Raw genomic sequence first — 18,000 nt, 5'->3', positions numbered from 1 at the left:
AATTTCTGGCAGAGAATCTGTCTTGTCTGTCACAGTAGCAGAATGTGGAGACAGAAACCTAGCAGGCCCCACCACATGCTGAAGTGACAGCCTCTGCTAGAAACAGACTTGCCGGCGGCGGAGGGAGGAGGGAGGGGAGAGAGGAGACCGTGGAGGGACCCCTCCAGCTTTTTCTACAAATTCCCATGGCATTTAACCAGGATGAGGAAAGGGCCTTCAAGTCATAGAAGCACCTCTAGTGTGGTCCTGGACCAGCAGCAGCAGCGCCATCACTGGGAGCTGGTTAGAAATGCTGAATCTCAGGCTGACCCAGACCTACTGAACCAGAATCTGAATTTTGTTGATACCCCCAAGGGATTTGTACAAGTCCAGGTGGAGAATCTCAGAGCATCCAGTACCTACTTTCAGCTCCTTGCTAACTTTCCTTCTGGAAGAACTGAGGCAGTGTGAGTTTTGCAGCCTTTGAGCTGGTCCCCCAATAGCCCTGGGGTTCCTAGGTGAGAGCCTGTTCTTCCCTGACACAGAGTTGACCTTCCACATCTGAGATTCATCCATCTACTTGTGCAACAAATATGCACTGGCTGTTTTTCTGTGGCAGGTACAGCACTAGGTGCTGGCGGCATAGCAGCCCATGACACAGGCAAAGTCCTGGATCCACTGAGCTTATAGTCTAGTGGGGAGACAGGACATGGACAGACCACAAAGACTTGGGAGGCAGTGGTGCATATTGTGACAGATATGAGCTGGGTGCCATGACAGGGTGGGGCAGGGTGCAGAGAGTTTCTTGAGACGGGTGATCAGGGCAAGCTTTCCTGAGGATATGGCATTAGTGCAAGGGCGGCTATGCAAAGGTTGAGGACAAGGGTCCCAGCTAGAGGGATCAGCAAGGCAAAGGCCTTGGTCCTGAAACTAGTGTGAGAAGGTTGAGAAACAAAGAGAGAGCAAGAGAGAGAAGCTGGTGTGGCTGGAATGGTGAGAACAATGGGATCGTGGGAAGGGACAAGGTCAAGTTCAGGCGAGAACAATGGGATCGTGGGAAGGGACAAGGTCAAGTTCAGGCAGAAGTGAAACCTGGCAGGATGAAGCTGAAAGTTAGGGGTTAGGGTTTATTCTAAGTAGATGATGAGTAATTGGAGGGTCTTAAGCAAGAGAAATCCAGGTCCTAACTTAAAAACTTTGGAAGAACACTCTGGATGTTATATGGAGAATGGACCCCACAAAGGTGAAACAGAGAGAGACCATTGGTGGGGGCAGTGTCAGGCTCTGACAGGGGTATGGGGGTGACCTCAGGGGTTGGAAGAAATGGACAATGGGTCAGGACAAATTTGGGGGCAAACCCAATGGACCTTGTAGGGTTGGATGTAGAATGAAGGAGAAATTAAGGATGACTGGGCAACTGGGAATGTGGGATGGGAATCTGAGATGGGGAGGCTGGGAGAAGCACTCTTGGGGCTGAAGGTGGAAGGGGACCAAAGGGTCTGGTGCCAGGCCGGGCCCTCCCTCAGGCATGGGGTGTGGAAAGGCACCATTCATGGCATCAAGTACTTAGACCCCTTCCCTGTGTTATCTCAGGTAGGGCCTCAAAGACCCAGGGAGGTGCTTATTACTCACCCTGTCTTACAGTTTTCTCCAGAAAAAGACACCTGCTTTTCATTCAGCCCAGGGAGGATGAAGATGTGGCCACACTGTGAAGCAAGGACCCCTTCTCTGCATGCTGTGCTGAGCACTTTCCACCACACCAGGGGCCAGGGCTTGCCCTATACCACACTAATATCCTTGCAGCCCATGGCATGTTCCTGGAACAAGAAAGCACCAAGGCCTGCTGCCTCCTCCTAGTTCTGGGGATGGGCACTGAGAGGTGCACACGCTGCCACTCACAGATAAGCCCTCCTGCCCTGTGGGGCTCCCCATCTTCTCCATACCCCAGTTGCTGCTGTTCTGCAGAGGGAGGGGACTTTACAGGCTAAGGGGACACCCAGCCCAGGAGGAAAGAGAGAAGTTGTGGGTCTCCAGCAGGGCAGGGAACTTCCACCATGTCTACTTCCTCTACCTCATCCCTTTTTGAACCTAGATCTTTATTCCCCCGCAAAATAGAATGGACACAAGCTGGAAGGGGCATTTGGGACCAGGTTTTAGCTGGGAAAACTGAGGCCTGGTGGGTAGGCACAAACCATGAGCCCTTTAAATGCACTTTGGAGCCAAGTGTGGTGGTGCACACTTATAATACCAGTGACTCAGGAAGCTGAAGCAGGAGGATCGAAAGTTTAAAGCCAGCCTCAGGAGTTTAGCCAGGCCCTAAGCAATTTAGCAAGACCCTATCTCAAAATTTACAAAATAGTAAAAAGGGATAGGGATATGGCTCAGTGGTTAAGCACCCGTGGATTCAATCCTCAGGTAAAAAAAAAAAAAAAAAAAGTGCTTTGGAGCTGAAATACAAATGGTAGAACTCCCCTGTTGGACCACTCCTCCCCACCTTATTTTTTTTGGTTTGTTTTTATTGAGTGATTCATTGATTGATTGATGCTGGGGATTGAACCTATGGCCTTGCTCATACTAAGCATGCACTCTACCATGAACTACACCTCCAACCCTTACTTTGAATTTAAACTTAAATTGCACTACCAAAGGACTAACAATTCAATAAAGGCAAATCCAAGTTAAGGGACATTCTTTGGATTAATTGGCCTGGCCTGCAAATATGTAAATGTCATTAGAAATGGGAAAAAAAAAAGTGACTAGATTGAAGGACATAGCTACTAAGCATATCCTGTAATTGATTCCTGGCTTAGAGTTGATATTAAAAAAAAAAAAAAAAGCTGTAGAAATATTGGGAAAATGTGAAAATGTGAATCTGAAGTTTATGTGAGATAATATGTTGTGTCTGTGTTAAATTTTGAATTTTGTATAAGTGGTAAGTGTATTGTGGTTATATGGGAGAATGTCCATGTGTTTAGGAACAGTCAAGTATTTCAAGATGGAGGGTCACTATGTCTACAACTATCTTTCAAATGGTCCAGCAAAGACCCAAACGAACACCATTATGCATATGCGCTCGGACACATGCACGCCAGCACAGAGAATGCAAATGTAGCGACGTGCTAAGAACTGGTGAAGCTACATGGAGAGTATGTGAGTATTCATTGCTCCTATAACTTTTCTAGGAGTTGAAATTTTTGCAAAATAAAAAGCTAGAGAAAATGTTCACTTTCTTTTTGTTCCTTTTTTGTAGTAGTGGGGAAGGCACCAGGACCTTGCACATGCTAGGCAAGTGCTCTACCTGAGCTACATCCTCAACCCCAAAGGTCCCCTTTCCAGGTCTTCTCACACCTTCTGCAGCAGAGGGCTGAGTCCTCAGATAGTTTCCCAACTGGGTGGCAGATAGGATCTTGCCAGTAAGACTTCCGTTTAGGCCCTGAAGCATGAAGCACCACTGCCTGCTCCCCACCTGCTGGCCCAGCACTCCTGTGGGTTCTACGGTGCCTCTCTCTGGAAAAGCAAAACCAAGGCTCACTGAACACCAAGAGTGCTCCTGCCATAGTGCAGCACCCAAGCAGCGGTGTCCCATGGGGGGCCACAGATGATGCCTTCGGCCAGGCTCTGCAATCCCAAGCCCCTCTTCCCAGAGGGAAGCCAGGATTTGTCACACACACAGGCTGTACTGGCATTGGCCATCTTCAGGGTATAAGACTCTTCATTCCACCCATCCTCACTTTCTATTCTTAGGAAAGGAAGTGTTGACACGGACTAGCTAAATTCCAGAACCGCTATGGTCTTGGCTTCATGGTATCACCTAGGAGGCTTGAAAATCCTGAGGCCTGGTTCTTGCCCCTCGTGTTCCATTCCAAGGGCAAGCTGGGCATGGAGAATCGCATAAGCCCCCCATTATCTCCAACAGCAACAAAGTTTGAGGACTTCTGGTTTAGACGTTTACTTTTCAAACTTGGATCTGCATTAGAATGACTAGGGAAGCTTTAACAGATGGCTGGACTCCTCCCCACACTCATTAAATTAGAATCTCTGGGAGGTGGAACTCAGGTGTTGGCATTTTTTGACGGCTCCTTACCTGGTTCCAATGTGCTGCTACCAGGGATGAGAGTCACTGGTTTAGATTGTGTTGTTTCTGAGAAGCAACACCTGTCCTTGTGCAACTGCATGTGTGTCTGTATTCTCCCACAGTTGTTTGGTTCAGAAATTTACTTAACTCATTAACAAGGAAGCTAGCAGGTTGGGATAGCCCGGTCACAGGAGAATGGGAGAGATCAAAGTATGTGTGGTCAGAGAAAGACCAATGCCGAAATAAGATTGCAAAGTTAGATATGATATTGGTTAATATCCTACAGGTAATAAAACCTAAACTTTTCTCTTTGCTTAGCTTTGAAAAGACAGGATGTAGCTGGGTGTGGTAGAGCACACCTATAATCTCAGTCTCTTGGGAGGCTGAGGCAGGAGGATTGCAAATTCCAGGCCAGCCTGGGGGAATTTAGCAAGGCTCTGTCTCAAAATAAAATTTTAGAAGTGCTGGGAATGCAGCTCAGTGGTAGAGCACCCGTGGGTTCAGTCCTCTGTACCCTACCCACAAAAGGATGGGATGAAGCAGCCACTCTCTAAAGCTTCATCAGGCTCTTTCTTGGTGAGTCTAAGTTCTAAAGATACCTGTGCACTTGAGCATCAGCGTGTCGTTTGGCAGGAGGTGGTCTACAGGGCTGTCTTGAGAAGAAGGTGCTCTGGTCAGTTCAGCCAGGTTTCCTGGGATGGGGATGGTTAGGACCAGACAGTTCGGGGCAAACCAGAGGGAGGGAAAAAACGAAAGGGGCCTCAATATCTGTGCTTCTCTGCCCAGTCACATGGCTTCATCAAAGTTGAGTTGTTCCCAAAAGATACAAATTGAGGATCATTTATTTTTATGGAAGCTCCGAACCTTAGGGCAAGGCAATTATTTACTTTTCTTTGTGGAGGGGATACGTGTGGAACAAAGGAAACAACACAGGGCCAAGTGTAAGTGAGGATCAGGGAAGGTCCTCCTGAGCTAAGCAATGCCCCCCTGCCACACCACAGCAAGCAAGTGCCACCACCCACCACCTCCACGGCACAGCTGAGTCACAGTGCTGTTTGTCAGAAAAGGTATTTTTAGAACTTAAAAGCGCCGTTGTCATAAGTGGTTTTAGAAATGGCTGCTTCGGGGTGGAGGCAATGAGGCAGTGGTGGTCTTGGACCTTTAGGCTGTCACCTCTATTCAGCCAACTCCAGGAGAGCTTGGCAAAACTGATTTGGCAAGGCCCCTTCTGAATAGGAGCAAAAGGCATCTGGGGCTCAGGCTGGGTCCGGGTTCCCAGAACACCCAGCTTGTTTCACTACTGGGGGCGGCTTCTGCGCAACTAGCAGAGAGCTGCTGGCCCAGCGAGAGGCAGGAGGCAAGAAGGAGGGGAAGGGACCAAAGACTGGACCCCTACCTCACTCCAGACCTGGAAATGAATCCCATGGATTAAAGCTTTAAAAATGAAAGTCAAATACATAAAATAAAAACAAAACAGAATGGTTTCAGTAGCTGGGATAAGAGGACTTTCCCAAACACTACATCAAAGGCTAATGCCATTATGGAAAAGACTGAGGAATTGGCTGTAAAAAATTTAAAATGTTGCTGTCATAAACAAAGCTAAAAATAAATGACAAGGTGCAAACAATTGTTTTCATGTCAAAAAGTTAACATTTCTAGTTCTTAAAAATCAGTAAAAATGAACAAACCCATAGAAACCAGGGTGAAGAATTTGGACAGGCAAATTCCAAAGAAAGGACTTTTAATGACCAAAACTGTACACTAAAGCTGGGCACAGTGTGCACAAATGTAATCTCAGTGATGGGAGGATGAGGCAGGAAGACTAAAAGTTTGAGGCCAGCCTCAGCAACAGTGAGGCCCTAAGCAACTCAGTCAGACCCTGTCTCAAAATAAAAAATGGAAAGGGCTGGAGAAGTGGTTCAGTGGTTCAGTGGTTAATGCCCCTTGTTCAATCCCCACTACAAAAACAGAAAAAATTGAAAGAAAAAACAAAGGTACATTAAGAAGTTCAATTTTATTATAATCCAAACAAAGTGTTTTAATTTTAGCCTCTTAAATTGGAAAGATTTGAGAAATCAGCAACATCAATACCAAAAGGGTAGCAAGTATCCTGATGGAATGGATTCTTGGAGAGGAATTTGGCAGATATAACAGAAGACTTAATATTTTGCAGCTTTCTAATAGTTTCCACTTATTGGAATTTACCCTGGAAGGCAGCACCTTTTTTTCTGTAAATTGCAGATATTAACTATTTCAGAATCTTAGTTCATTCCCACAGTGGCAACCACAGTCTGCCCTGTGTATTCTTGGGTTCTGTATCCCAAATTCAACCAATATCAAAATATCAAAGGTCAACACATTAAAAAGAAAAAAAAGCTGAATGCATAGCTCAGGGTTTGAGCCTGTGCTTGGTATATGCAGACCCTGGTTTCAATCCCCAGCATTAAAAAAGAAAAAGAGAAATCATCTGATGAACAGACCTTTTTTTTTTTTTTTTTTTTTTTTTTTTTTTCCCAGTGCTGACAATTGAAACCAGGAGTATTCTACTTCTGAGCTACATCCCTGGTGGTTTTTTTCCTTTTATTTTGAGACAGGGTCTCTCTAAGTTGCCCAGGCTGTCCTCAAACTTGTGATCCTCCTGTCTAAGCCTCTCACAAAGCTGGAATTACAGGGGTGTGCCACAGCACCTAGCTGTCGCTATTAAACAATATAGTATAGCAACTACTTACACAGTATCTACATTATATTAGGTATTATTAGTAATCTAGAGATGATTTGAAGTATACCAAAGGATATATATAGATCATATGCAAATATTATACCATTTTATATACAGAACTTGGGCATCTGGGTATTTTGGTATTTTGGGGGGTCCTGGAACCAGCCCCTCTCAGACACCAAGGGATGACTATTCAACTCTGCCATCACTGTGTAAAAACTGCCATAGGTGAAATGTAAACAGATGGGGGTGGCTGTGTTCCATAAAACTTCATTTACAAAAATAGCCTACTAGCCTCAGTTCATGGGGACTATAATTTTCCAAACTCTGACTTATTCTAAAGCAATGGCTGCTGCGGGCAGGGAAAGACTTAGCAGCAAGACACTGCTTTTGCTAAATTTTCAAAATTAGGTTAATATATATATGTGTGTGTGTCAATAATAAGGAACTGATATATAAATTTGTTTTTTTGTGAGGTAAAATATTATGTAGCCATTTAAAAATATTCAGAAATAAATTTTACAAAATTTAAAAATGAAAATAAAATGATTCAGAAAAACATCACAGCTATATTATTAGATAGAATCAAGCAGGTTAGAAAACAGTATGTAAAATATTGGAACTAGTAATAAAGTTTAGAAAGATTGTCATGACAAGGTCAACACCAAAAATTAAATGCTGTCCTATATACTAGCCAAAACAATGAGAAAATGCTATAGCAAAAAAATCCTACATCCCAGCAGCTCAGGAGGCTGAGGCAGGAGGCTCACAAGTTCAAAGTCAGCTTCAGCAACTTAGCAAGACCCTAAGCAATTCAGTAAGACCCTGTCTTTAAATAAAATATTAAAAATGACTGGGGATGTGACTTAGTGGTTAAGTGCTCCTGGGTTCAATTTCTGGTACTAAAAATAAAATAAAATAAAAATCCTACATATGACAGCAATAAAAATTCTAAAATGTAGTCACCCTAAGAAGAAATGTGTAGGAACTATTTGAGAAAAATCATAAAACTTTACTGAAAGGCATTTAAAAAGGCCAGAATAAATGAAGAGATATACTATGTTCCTGGATGATAAAATTCAATATTGCAGAGAAACCAATTTCCTCCAGCTGATGTACAAATGCAATTTCAAACACAATCTCTAGCAGGAGTTTTAATAGAATTCAACAACAAAAATCATGAGGAAGGCTTGCCCTACCAGATATCAAACTATAAATCAAGAGTAACTGAAGCCAGGTGTGGTGGTGCAAAGCTGTCATCCCAGCTACTTAGGAGGCTAAGGAAGAAGGATTTCGAGATTCAGGCCAGCTTGGGAAACTTAGACCCTGTCTCAAAATGAAATAAAAAGGGCTGGATATGAAACTCAGTGGCATAGTGCCCCTGGGTTCAATCACCTGTACAGCAAAAACAAAGAAACAAAAAACACAGGAAAACAGACATTTAAGCTTAGAAATAGGTAGTAAGACAGATCAGTACAACAGACCAGAGTCCAGAAAGAGACAGCTAGCATATGATAAAGATGAAATTTCAAGTAAATGGATAAGGGACTATTTAACAGCAGGGACTTGAATAGCTGGCAACGTTTGGAAAATAAGAGTGCCAGATCACTACCCCCATCAAAACCAAAAATAAGCTCCAGGTGGATCGAAAAGCAAGGCATAAACGCTTTTTCCCTAAAAGTATTTAAAAGTATATATATATGTATATAACAGTATATATAAGTTAGTATATATATATATATATATATATATATATATATATATATATATACTGACTTAGGGGTGCCTAAGTTAGTCCTATATATATATATATGGAATATGCCTATAGCCTTGAGGTGCAGACAGCACAAAATAATGCTGAAATGTAGGCAGCATGAAAAGATGGGTAAGTGATTGCATCAGAGGCTTAAAATTCTGTACAAAAAAAGACACCAAAACCAAGATTAAAATACAAGTAAATGCATAAAGATCATGAGTCAAAATAGAGATTTCTAATAAATCAATAAAGAAAAGACCAAGCACCCAATTGCATGTGGGCAGAGAATATGACTAGGTAATTCATAAAAGCAGAAATCCAGAGGATCAGCAAATGTAAGGAAAGATGATCTATCTCACTACTAAGTAGAGCAACACAGAGGAAAACAATCATGAGTTTTGCTCAGTCACTGAGCAGGGGAAAAGGGGGAAGAACGCGGAGGAGAGACCGGCAGGTTGCTGTCCAGGCCTGGCAAGGTGAAGAAATGGGCACGCCTGTGTTGTAGTTTTTGGTACAGTACAATTGGTAGTCTTCTTGGGAGAAAACTGTGGCTTTATTTATAAAAACAACCTATTAAAACTGTTTCAAAATAAAATCTGCACACCGTTCAATACAGCAATGTCATTTCTAGATAACTAATCTTACAAGTGTGTGGAGAATCACTGAGGGTGCCACCCTGGGGTGAAGGAGAGGAGGCTGACAGGGCCGCTGCCACCAGAGGCGTCACTCTGCAGGGCAGGTTCAAGGCAGAGACAACGCCCCCAGCCCCAAGGAGGCACAGTTCCGCCTGCAGGCTGGGCAGAGGGAGCTGGCGGGGCCTTCCTGGAGGAGGGGTGCCTAAGTTAGTCCTAAAAGATGAGTAGAAGGTAGCCCACGATGGGGGACATGGGGTGGGAAGATGGCCCAGGGAAAAGATAAAACCTGTACAAGGGCTCACAGCAAGAGACAGCGTGGCTTTTCTGAAAGTGAGGAGAAGTTTGGGGTCACCAGTTTTGGGGTGTGAGACACGGTGGTGAGAGGTGAGGCTGGAGGAGTGGGGAGCTGATGATGGATTCTTCCCTGGTGAGGAGGGTCACAGAGGGGCAACTCAGTCAGAGCAGCTCCTCAGGGGGCTCCTGCGTGGCTGTGAGCAGGGATCTGGAGAGAGTAAGGCTGGGACCAGGAGGATGCCCCAGAGGCAATGGCAGCTGAGGGGCTGAGGGGTGCGTGGGCAATGGAGAGCTGGAGGCTGGCTACATGTGGGGGCGACAACGGTGACTTTCTGGTTTTGGGGCAGGATGGACGGTGATGTCACATTCTGACGTGTCGGCTACACAGGAGAGTGGGTAGGCTGCTTAGTGGGGTTCCTAGTTAATCAAGCCCCATGGGTGAAAGACCAAGTGCCCAGGATCTTACAGTGCTGTGGGGTCAGGTTTCACCTCATGACCCACCGAAGCTGGCCATGACCCCTGGCAATTGTCCCCTTGGCTTTGATGTCTGTAGGTGAGCTCTCCACACCTCCTGGAGACCCTCCCTGAGGAAGCTCTACTACATTTGGACTAGAGGTTGCAAAAAGGGAGGCCAGTGAGGCCTGGTGGTGCCTGTCTATAATCCCAGTGACTCTGGAGGTTGAGGGTGGAGGATCACAATCTCAAGACCAGTCTGAACAACTTCATGAGACCTTGTCTCAAAATAAAAAATAAAAAGAGCTGGGGATATTGCTCAGTGGTAAAGGGCCTCTGGGTTCACTTCTCAGTACAAAAAAAAAAAAAAAAGAGAGACCAGTGGCAGCCTCTGAGCAGGCTGTTTTCAGGATGGAATCCCAGGGTGTGTGCTGACCCCTCAGCCTAGGGACACCATCACTGAACACTTTCCCAAAGCCTGAGCATCTCCTCTGAGCAGACTCATATTTCCTAGACTAGGAAACTCACTCAACAGCCTGCTCCATGAAGTTTTCCCTGGCAGGATGCGCAGGCTCTGAGACACAGACAGGGCAGCATTCTGAAAGGTCAGGAGCCGGTGCTGCCCAGCCTCCAGTCGCCTGGGATGGACTTGACTTGCAATGGTCCACAGGTCTGAACAGCAGGCCAAAGGCCCCTGTGTGGTGTCCAGTGTCAGGGGTTCACAGGACCTGGGAGAGTGGGGAGGCGGGCAGTGTGCTCTCAGGGACAGGGGCAGCAGCTGGGCCACCTCTAAAGCATTTTGCTGTTTTATCATGACCTATGTCAACTGCTGATGTCAGAGGTCTCACTCATACCCCGAGAGGAGAAGGGGAAGGGGGTCTTTCTCTCCCTCCACAAAAGGCCCCAGGGAGGCGCAGGCTGTGCTGCCTTCTCCCATTTCACGGGGTTATCATCCAGCACCTCCCCAAGTCACTCCTCAGATTTGAATTCCCAGGGGACACCTAGAAACCCATAGATGAACTAGGATCTCACTGGCTTCTCAGTCTCAGCCTGACCTCTAGGGGATGGCTGGGAGACCGCAGGGAGTAGGACCCGTCTCTGGCAGGCCTCCACCGACACCCCTCACCTCAAGAGCCTGAACTGGTGGGGAATCACTTTTCTTGGTAGGTTGGCTTTCCCACTTCCCAGCACTCAGCCGCCCAAGTCACCCAGCCGCCCTGCTGAGCAGGACCAACAGGGCAGCCATTGTGTCCACCCACTCACCGCCACTGTGATGGAGCCACTTAGAGGAGCTGGAGGAGCCAGCTGCTAGAGCCAGAGCTCTGTGGAGGACAGAGGAATATGCCAGGGAGAGGCTTAAAACCAGAAGTCACCCCCCACAACGGCAGCCCCATGGGGAGATGAACGGAAGCACTAGGGTTGCCGAGGATTCGGGACTGACACCATCCTTCTTCCCCAGACCTCCGGAGTTTGGGTGAAAAACAACACTGCTTTACAGAGAAGAGTGCCTCTTGGAGGTCAGTTCCTCAGTACCTACTCCTTTTCACTCTCTATATCGCACTTATTCTATTTCTTTTTTTTCTTTTTTAGGTGCTGGGATTGAACCCAGGGGTGCTCTACCACTGAGCTACATTCCAAGACTTTTATTATTATTATTATTTTAATTTTGAGACAGGGTCTCGCTGAGTTGTTTAAGGCCCCCCTAAATTGCAGAGGCTGGCTTTGAACTCACAATCCTCCTGCGTCAGCCTCCCGAGTAGCTGGGATTAGTCATGTGCCACTGTGCCTGTCTTCCAAGTCTGTTTCTCACCTTTCCTCCATGCACTATCTTTTCTGGAAATGTGAATGGCACAGCCTGCGGGCCAGGAGAGCAGTGGAAAACTGCAGGGCACGCCTCTGCTCCTGGGTACTATTGAGTAAGCCCAAGACCTCGGCTCCACTCTGCCCTCCAGCTCCTGGGCACAGAGCTCTACTTTGACATAATTCTGAAGCCAAAGTATCCAAGGATAAAAGGGAAAATGCTAACTGTAACTTCAGCACCACTTTCTTACACTAGTCCGTGGCACCAGACACAGGAATGGTCTCGCACTACACGGTTTCTCCCTGAATTGTCAAAGCAGACCCGAGGTTGGTAAGGAGAACCCTGCTTTTATACCTGTGGAAACAGGCTCCAAGGGGTTAAGGGGAAATTGCCCAGGGTTGCAAGGGCAGTCTGTGGTCAGAGTGAGGTGTGGACCCAGCTCTGGATGACCCCATGGCCCAATTCCTCTCTCTGAATCCTGTTCAAAATCCTGCCAATGCCCACTCCAGGAACTCCTGGAACACACCGTTGGCCTGTTCAGGGTCCTCCGTCATGGTCCCTGTTGATAGTTGGCTCCAGACACATTTTCACCCCACATGTGCTGGGCCCATCAAGATAGGCCTGGAGCCCTCCCTGCTGGCCTTGCATGTGCCTGGAGCCCCGTCACCCTGACCCATCCCCAAGGGCTCATGTTTTGAGCACCACACCCTGAAGACCTGTCACCTGACTTCTACCCTGGTCCCACACCTGCTGCCTGGCTGTGGTCTCTGCCACCTTTGAACTGTCAGATAAAATTTACAGGAGGTCTTGGATTTGGACTGAGCTCCTGCACTAGGCCCAGCAGACTAAACTGAAATGGACTTGCTCATGCTGACATTTGATGCCACTAAGCCGAAACTAAGTTGTTATCTGACCTTCCCAGAAATCAGGAGAGAGATAATTTAGTGCCCAAACAGGCCAGTTTTAGCCAGCATAATAAGGAAGTCCCCTCCACTTTAATCTTTTCACAAAAGTAAACTGAAGCAACCTGATGTTAACCCACCAATTTTTTTTCCCTATTGTTCTGTTGCCTAATTTCTAACTTAACGAAACCCAGCTCTGCTCTCGTCCAATGGGAGCTCTCAATAGCAAATAAAAGCCAATTAGATCTACACCTAAATCCTCCCCACCCCCAGTCCTGGGAATTGAATCTAGGGGTGCTCTACCACTGAACCACATCCCCAGACCTACAAATAATTCACTGTTCTTTTGTCTTTTGACAGAGCCTTGGCCTTCTCCAATATGATTCGCTTGGCTATCCCCAGCTTATGGTCCTTCTCATGGGCTCCTCCTCTTCCAGTCTTGCCTACAGAACCCAACTCTGACACCAGGGAAGGCCCCAGGGTCCCCCAAGAGCTCAGGTGAACTGTGGTGTCCTGGACCTCCTTCAGCTAAAAAATACTTGTGATCTTTTTTTTCTTTCTTTCTTCCTTCCTTCCTTTCCTTCTTTCTTTCTTTCTTTCTTTTTTTTTTTTTTGCTGTTGTTTATTTGTTTTTGGGGGGATGAGGGGCAGTGTCCTGATGAGGCACCAACCAGAGCTGGATAAGAGGTTTTGGAGCTGCTTGGTTGAAAAACCAAAACAGTACCCTTCTAGCTCCAGGGTCCCTCAGCCAGAAGGGACCCTAGAGATTGTCAGCAAGAGCACCTTAAGCTGTTTCTCTGTAGGATGACAGTGCAAGCATCCAGAAAATAACAGTGCAATGTTCAATTGTAAACACACCACTTGGAGAAGATAACAGCAAAACCAAGCCATGAGGACTGTGGTGTAAATATACTTGGTCCTTATCCTCACTTCCTGGCACAGAACCCCTAAAGCCCTTGGAATATTCTGATGTGAGTCACTTCTAGTCCTAACAAGCCCTTTTCCCACACCTGAGTTTGTGCTAATAAATAAATCAAGCCAGGAGCTCCACATGGCTGCAGGCAGGATGGAGCCCCTCGCCAGAAGGACCATGCTGGGGGTTTGAAGGGGAGAAATTCCAGCCCCACCTACCGGGGGAGAGAAGAATCGGGAACTGGGTCATAAAAACACTGGAACAACCAGATTCAGAGAGCTTCTGGGTTGGCAAACAGGACAACGTGCTGGGAAGCTGCTGTGCCTGGAGACGGCGTGGCAGTGCACCAGCCTTTCTCCATACCTGTCCTGTGTGTCTTTGACATTGGCCATTTCTGAACTCTACCCTTCATGATAAACTCCTAATCCCAAGTGTGATGGTCTCCTAAATTGTTCTGGCGAATTATCAAATAGAAGGTGGTTATGGGGAGCCCCGAATTTGTAGTTTGCTGGGCGTAAGTAGGGTATTATGAGATTGACTCTTGATTCTACAGTAACTCTGGGTAGTGTCAAGTTGAATTGAATTGCTGGGCATCCAGTTAGTGTCAGACACTGGAGAATTAGTTGTTATATGGCGGGGGGGGGGGGGGGGCACACACACAGGGACTCATTAGCTCAAAGAATGAAGGAACAGGAGAAAAGGGAAAAATTCCAGTCCTACCTGCCTGACCTCAGCCCATCACCTCCCTCCCTGGGACTCAGTTTCTCCTCAGCACCAGGGAGGCGGAGGAAGATGCTCTTTGAGGACCCCCAGCTCTTACACGCTCTGCTGTGGCTTCCTGAGGGACTTCACTGCACCTGTTCAAAGCACAATTTCTTGACTTTGATTCCGCAGGTTCATCAGAGGGGAGCGTCTGGGTCCTTTCAGATACCTCAAAACGGAGCCCAGGCGAGAAGAGCCGAAGGAGAGCAGAGTGCGGCGGCTCTGAGGCCGCCTCCTCTTACCTGCTCCACACAGTCTGGGATCTCTGACGCGCATGGCAGCGTCCCTGCACTCTCCATGGACAGCACATCCTTCAGCAGCTCTTCGCACCCTGTGGGCAGACGGACAGACAGTGGGGGGGAAGAGCCTCAGCCTGGCACAGCTGCTCTGCTTCTGCCTAACAGGCCTTGGTGGGAAGGACTGGAAGTGGCCCATGTCTCTAGGAGACCAGCTGACCTCTCAAAAGGCAGGAAGGGGCACCCAGGCGGTGGGGAAGCTGGTTCAGGGCACTGCAGAGACTCTTAACCCTGAGACATCCTTCCACTGGGACTAACCCCAAAGAGGAAGGCACAGTAAACTCCCGAATGCAGAGGCAGAGGGCATTGAGGGGGCCTCCCCAGAGGAGGCAACACCACAAATCACCGAGGCTGACGCCCCCCAACAAGGCAGCAAACTCCAGGGTCTAGGTTAGTCCCACCACCACCAGGATGGTTCCACCTCCTGCTGGCCCAGTTACACAGGTGGCCTCCCTGCCAAGTTCCTGAGCAAAAGCCCAAAGTTACACTGGGCGAAGTGCCTGGCACAGGCACATGGCAGGTGCAGTCTGTGGTAGCCCAAAGAATGGAAGGCCTTTGTGGGGCCTCTGTGTGCAGGCCTCCACCTAGCCTCTCAGCTGCCTTCCCTTTGTACGTCTTCCTTCCCCCTCCCAGAACTCCAGAGGAGGAGCCTGGAAGAGAACATCACCCACGCAGAGAGGAAAACAAAGCTCCCTTCTGAGATCACAGGACTCCTGGGGACCCCTAGAAGTAACTGTTCTCTCCTGGCAGACCTGGGGAGGCCTCAGCAGTTCACCTGGCTGGTGACCTAAGCCCCTGTCTTCCTGCAGGCAGCTGAGTCATAAGTCAGAGTGAACCATATTCTGATTCCTGGGCGTTTCTCAAAATTGATCTCTGGAAAGGAGGGACTAGACACTGATTCCTTAATGGGGTGGGGCAGGAATGAAAAGAAGTAATAAGGAGGGACTAAGAGGAGGGCGGGGAGGAAACAGGGGAACCCTAGCAGGAGGGTGGGGGAGGGGGCGGTCAGTTCTACCCAGGTGCACCCAGAACTGCATCCAAAGCAGAAGTCCCCCACTTGTCCTGAGAGTTTGGTCATCGCAGAGGGGAGCTTCTCTAATGGGAAGGACAAAAAGGACCATCACTCTGGTCCAGGCATCCCCGATGCTGGGTATGGGGCAGAAGTTCAGAGAGACCCACAGCCCCACACCCTGCCCACAGGTGGAGCAGCAGTGGAAGCATAAGCCCTTCCCCTGGGTCCTGTGGGTAGCCACAGGGCTCTGGACCCCCGTGGGGAGGAATCCCAGCTGTAGCCCAAGTCGTGCTGGCCATTTCTTCTGGACAGGACCCAAGACAGCTCCCCAGCACCCTCCCCAGGGCTTCACCTTTCATGGCGAACACGCCACGGCAAAAGTCCTTGAAGTTGATTCTCCCCAGGTCGTTGGGATCCAGATATTTCACAAGTTTTTCCACCTGTGGGATGGAAAGAGAACAGGTGTGAGGAGACCCAGGGCACTGGGGCGCGGAGGCTGGGCTGGAAGGGAGCCAAGGGGAAGCCCGTATGGCCAGCCTGGTCTGTACGGCAGTCCCCGTCCTCTGCCCCCACCCCGCCTCAGCTCTGCACCAAGCCCCTCCCAGCTGTGGGGTCACCTCCTGCTCCACAGGTTGGGACACTGCAAGTGAGGAAAGCAAATACTCCAGCATCTGAGTTCGGGGGTTTGTCCCCCAGAGCTCCCTCCTCCAAGCTGGCCCCACATAAACAGCAATTGAAAGCAAAGGATCTGCTGTGAGATTTAAAAATAGTGATTTCTTTCACACAAAACAAACACAAACTTGATGCAAAAAAGAAAAAAAGGAGTCTGGGGAGATAGCTCAGTCAGTAGAGTGCTTGCCTTGTAAGCACAAGGCCCTGGGTTCAATCCCCAGCACCCAAGGAAAAAGAAAAAAGAAACTTCTCTTCCCCCTCCCCCCCTTTTTTTTTTTTTGAAAAGACATAGATTTAACCACATTTAGAAAAAAAGAATATCTGTATTTTATAATTCAAATCCCCCTTTGTCAACAAGGTAATACATGTATAAATTATTTAAAATTACAAATTAAATAAGATTTGAGACAAAATCAAGGATTGTCAATAGAGTGGCAACGCAAAAGGGACAGCACACGGGGATTCCTGGCTCTGGCTGATGGTCTTTGTTTTGTTTTGGGGGTCTCACTAAGTTACTGAGTCTGGCCTCAAACTTGAAATCCTCCTGCCTCAGTCTCCCAAGTAACTAGGACTACTACAGGCATGCACCCCCACACCAGGCATGATGATGGTCTATTTCTTGGACCAATGCTAATGATGTGGTGAAAAGTCTCTGAGCCAACACTTCCAGTCAGTACATTTTTCTGTTCCAGTTTGACATTATACTTCAGTAAAAAGTATTTTAAAATAAATTAGGAAACAAGGTGTAGCCAAAGGGGTTGGCTGTTCCTAGTGTTGGGGAGTCTCTCTCCCACATACCAGTCACCGTATCAGAAACGCGAGTCCACTCGGCCTGGTGTGTGCAGCCCACATTGTTCGCAGCTATAAAAGGTTCTGCCCAGTGGCTACACCACCACTTACCCAACTGCCTCTAAGGGTTGGCTCTTGGGTATTTCCAACATTTGGCTATTGAAACTCATCCTTGGGGTTTCTACAGTTGTGTGGATGCTCACTGACACAGGGCCTCTCAGATCCTTGCTTCCTGCTAGTCACTCCCCACCACCCCCTCAGTCAGGGGACAGCCCGATCATGACCAGCTGCAGCACCACTTGCTCCACATTGACCCCCTGACCCCATCCTGCCACTGCACAGTTCTGCAGCATCACTGGGGCTGTTCCCTCTCACCCACATCCAACCCACACCCTGCTTGGATTCCAATGCTACCTTCTTTCCCACGTCACCCCTTGAATTCACCTGGTCATGGTCATCATTGTCTCCCTCTTGGACTATGCAAACCTCCTAATTCACCTACCCTCTTACACTTTCAGCCCCTCTAATTCATCCACCACTCCAACTGGAATCCACTCCAATTGTAAACTCATTGGAAGGTGCTTAAAACCTTCCAGTTATTTTCCATTACTTAGGATAAGATACAAACTCCACATTATGGCTTGCAAGTCTGTATAAGATCTGCCCGCTTCAGTTCCATCTCCTCCCCATTGCTTAGTGGATTCCAGGCACACTGGCCTTCACCTTCCAACAATTCCTCAAATAAATCAAACCTTTCAGCCTTGGGGCTTTTGCACATAGTGTTCTCTATATCTTGTTCTCTGTGTTTGTGTTGTGGAGTGGGTTATATGTGAAACGCAGGGTCTTGTGCATGCTAAGCACACGCTCAACCACTGAGCTAAACCCAAGGGGGTTTAGTTTGTTTTCTGGTTTAAGAGATGGAGATCTTTCTATATTTCCCAG

The 18,000-nt window shown here is 47.6% G+C and overlaps 1 protein-coding gene across 1 annotated transcript in view; it reads right to left on the bottom strand.

Annotated features, from left to right (window-relative positions):
• The window catches only part of RAB11FIP4 (RAB11 family interacting protein 4), a 112,950-nt gene that overhangs the window by 64,151 nt on the left and 30,799 nt on the right, over positions 1 to 18,000 (bottom strand). The window contains exons 2-3 of the mRNA XM_079130459.1: positions 15,950 to 16,037; positions 14,532 to 14,620 (exon numbers count right to left, since the gene is read on the bottom strand). Coding sequence (XP_078986585.1) covers positions 14,532 to 14,620; positions 15,950 to 16,037 — 177 coding nt within the window. The remainder of the gene's footprint in view (positions 1 to 14,531; positions 14,621 to 15,949; positions 16,038 to 18,000) is intronic.

The sequence above is a fragment of the Sciurus vulgaris genome (genome assembly GCF_902686455.1).
Source record: "Sciurus vulgaris genome assembly, chromosome: 3".
NCBI lineage: Eukaryota > Metazoa > Chordata > Mammalia > Rodentia > Sciuridae > Sciurus > Sciurus vulgaris.
Note: the sequence above shows the minus strand (reverse complement) of the source record. Positions and strands in the feature narration are given on the sequence as shown.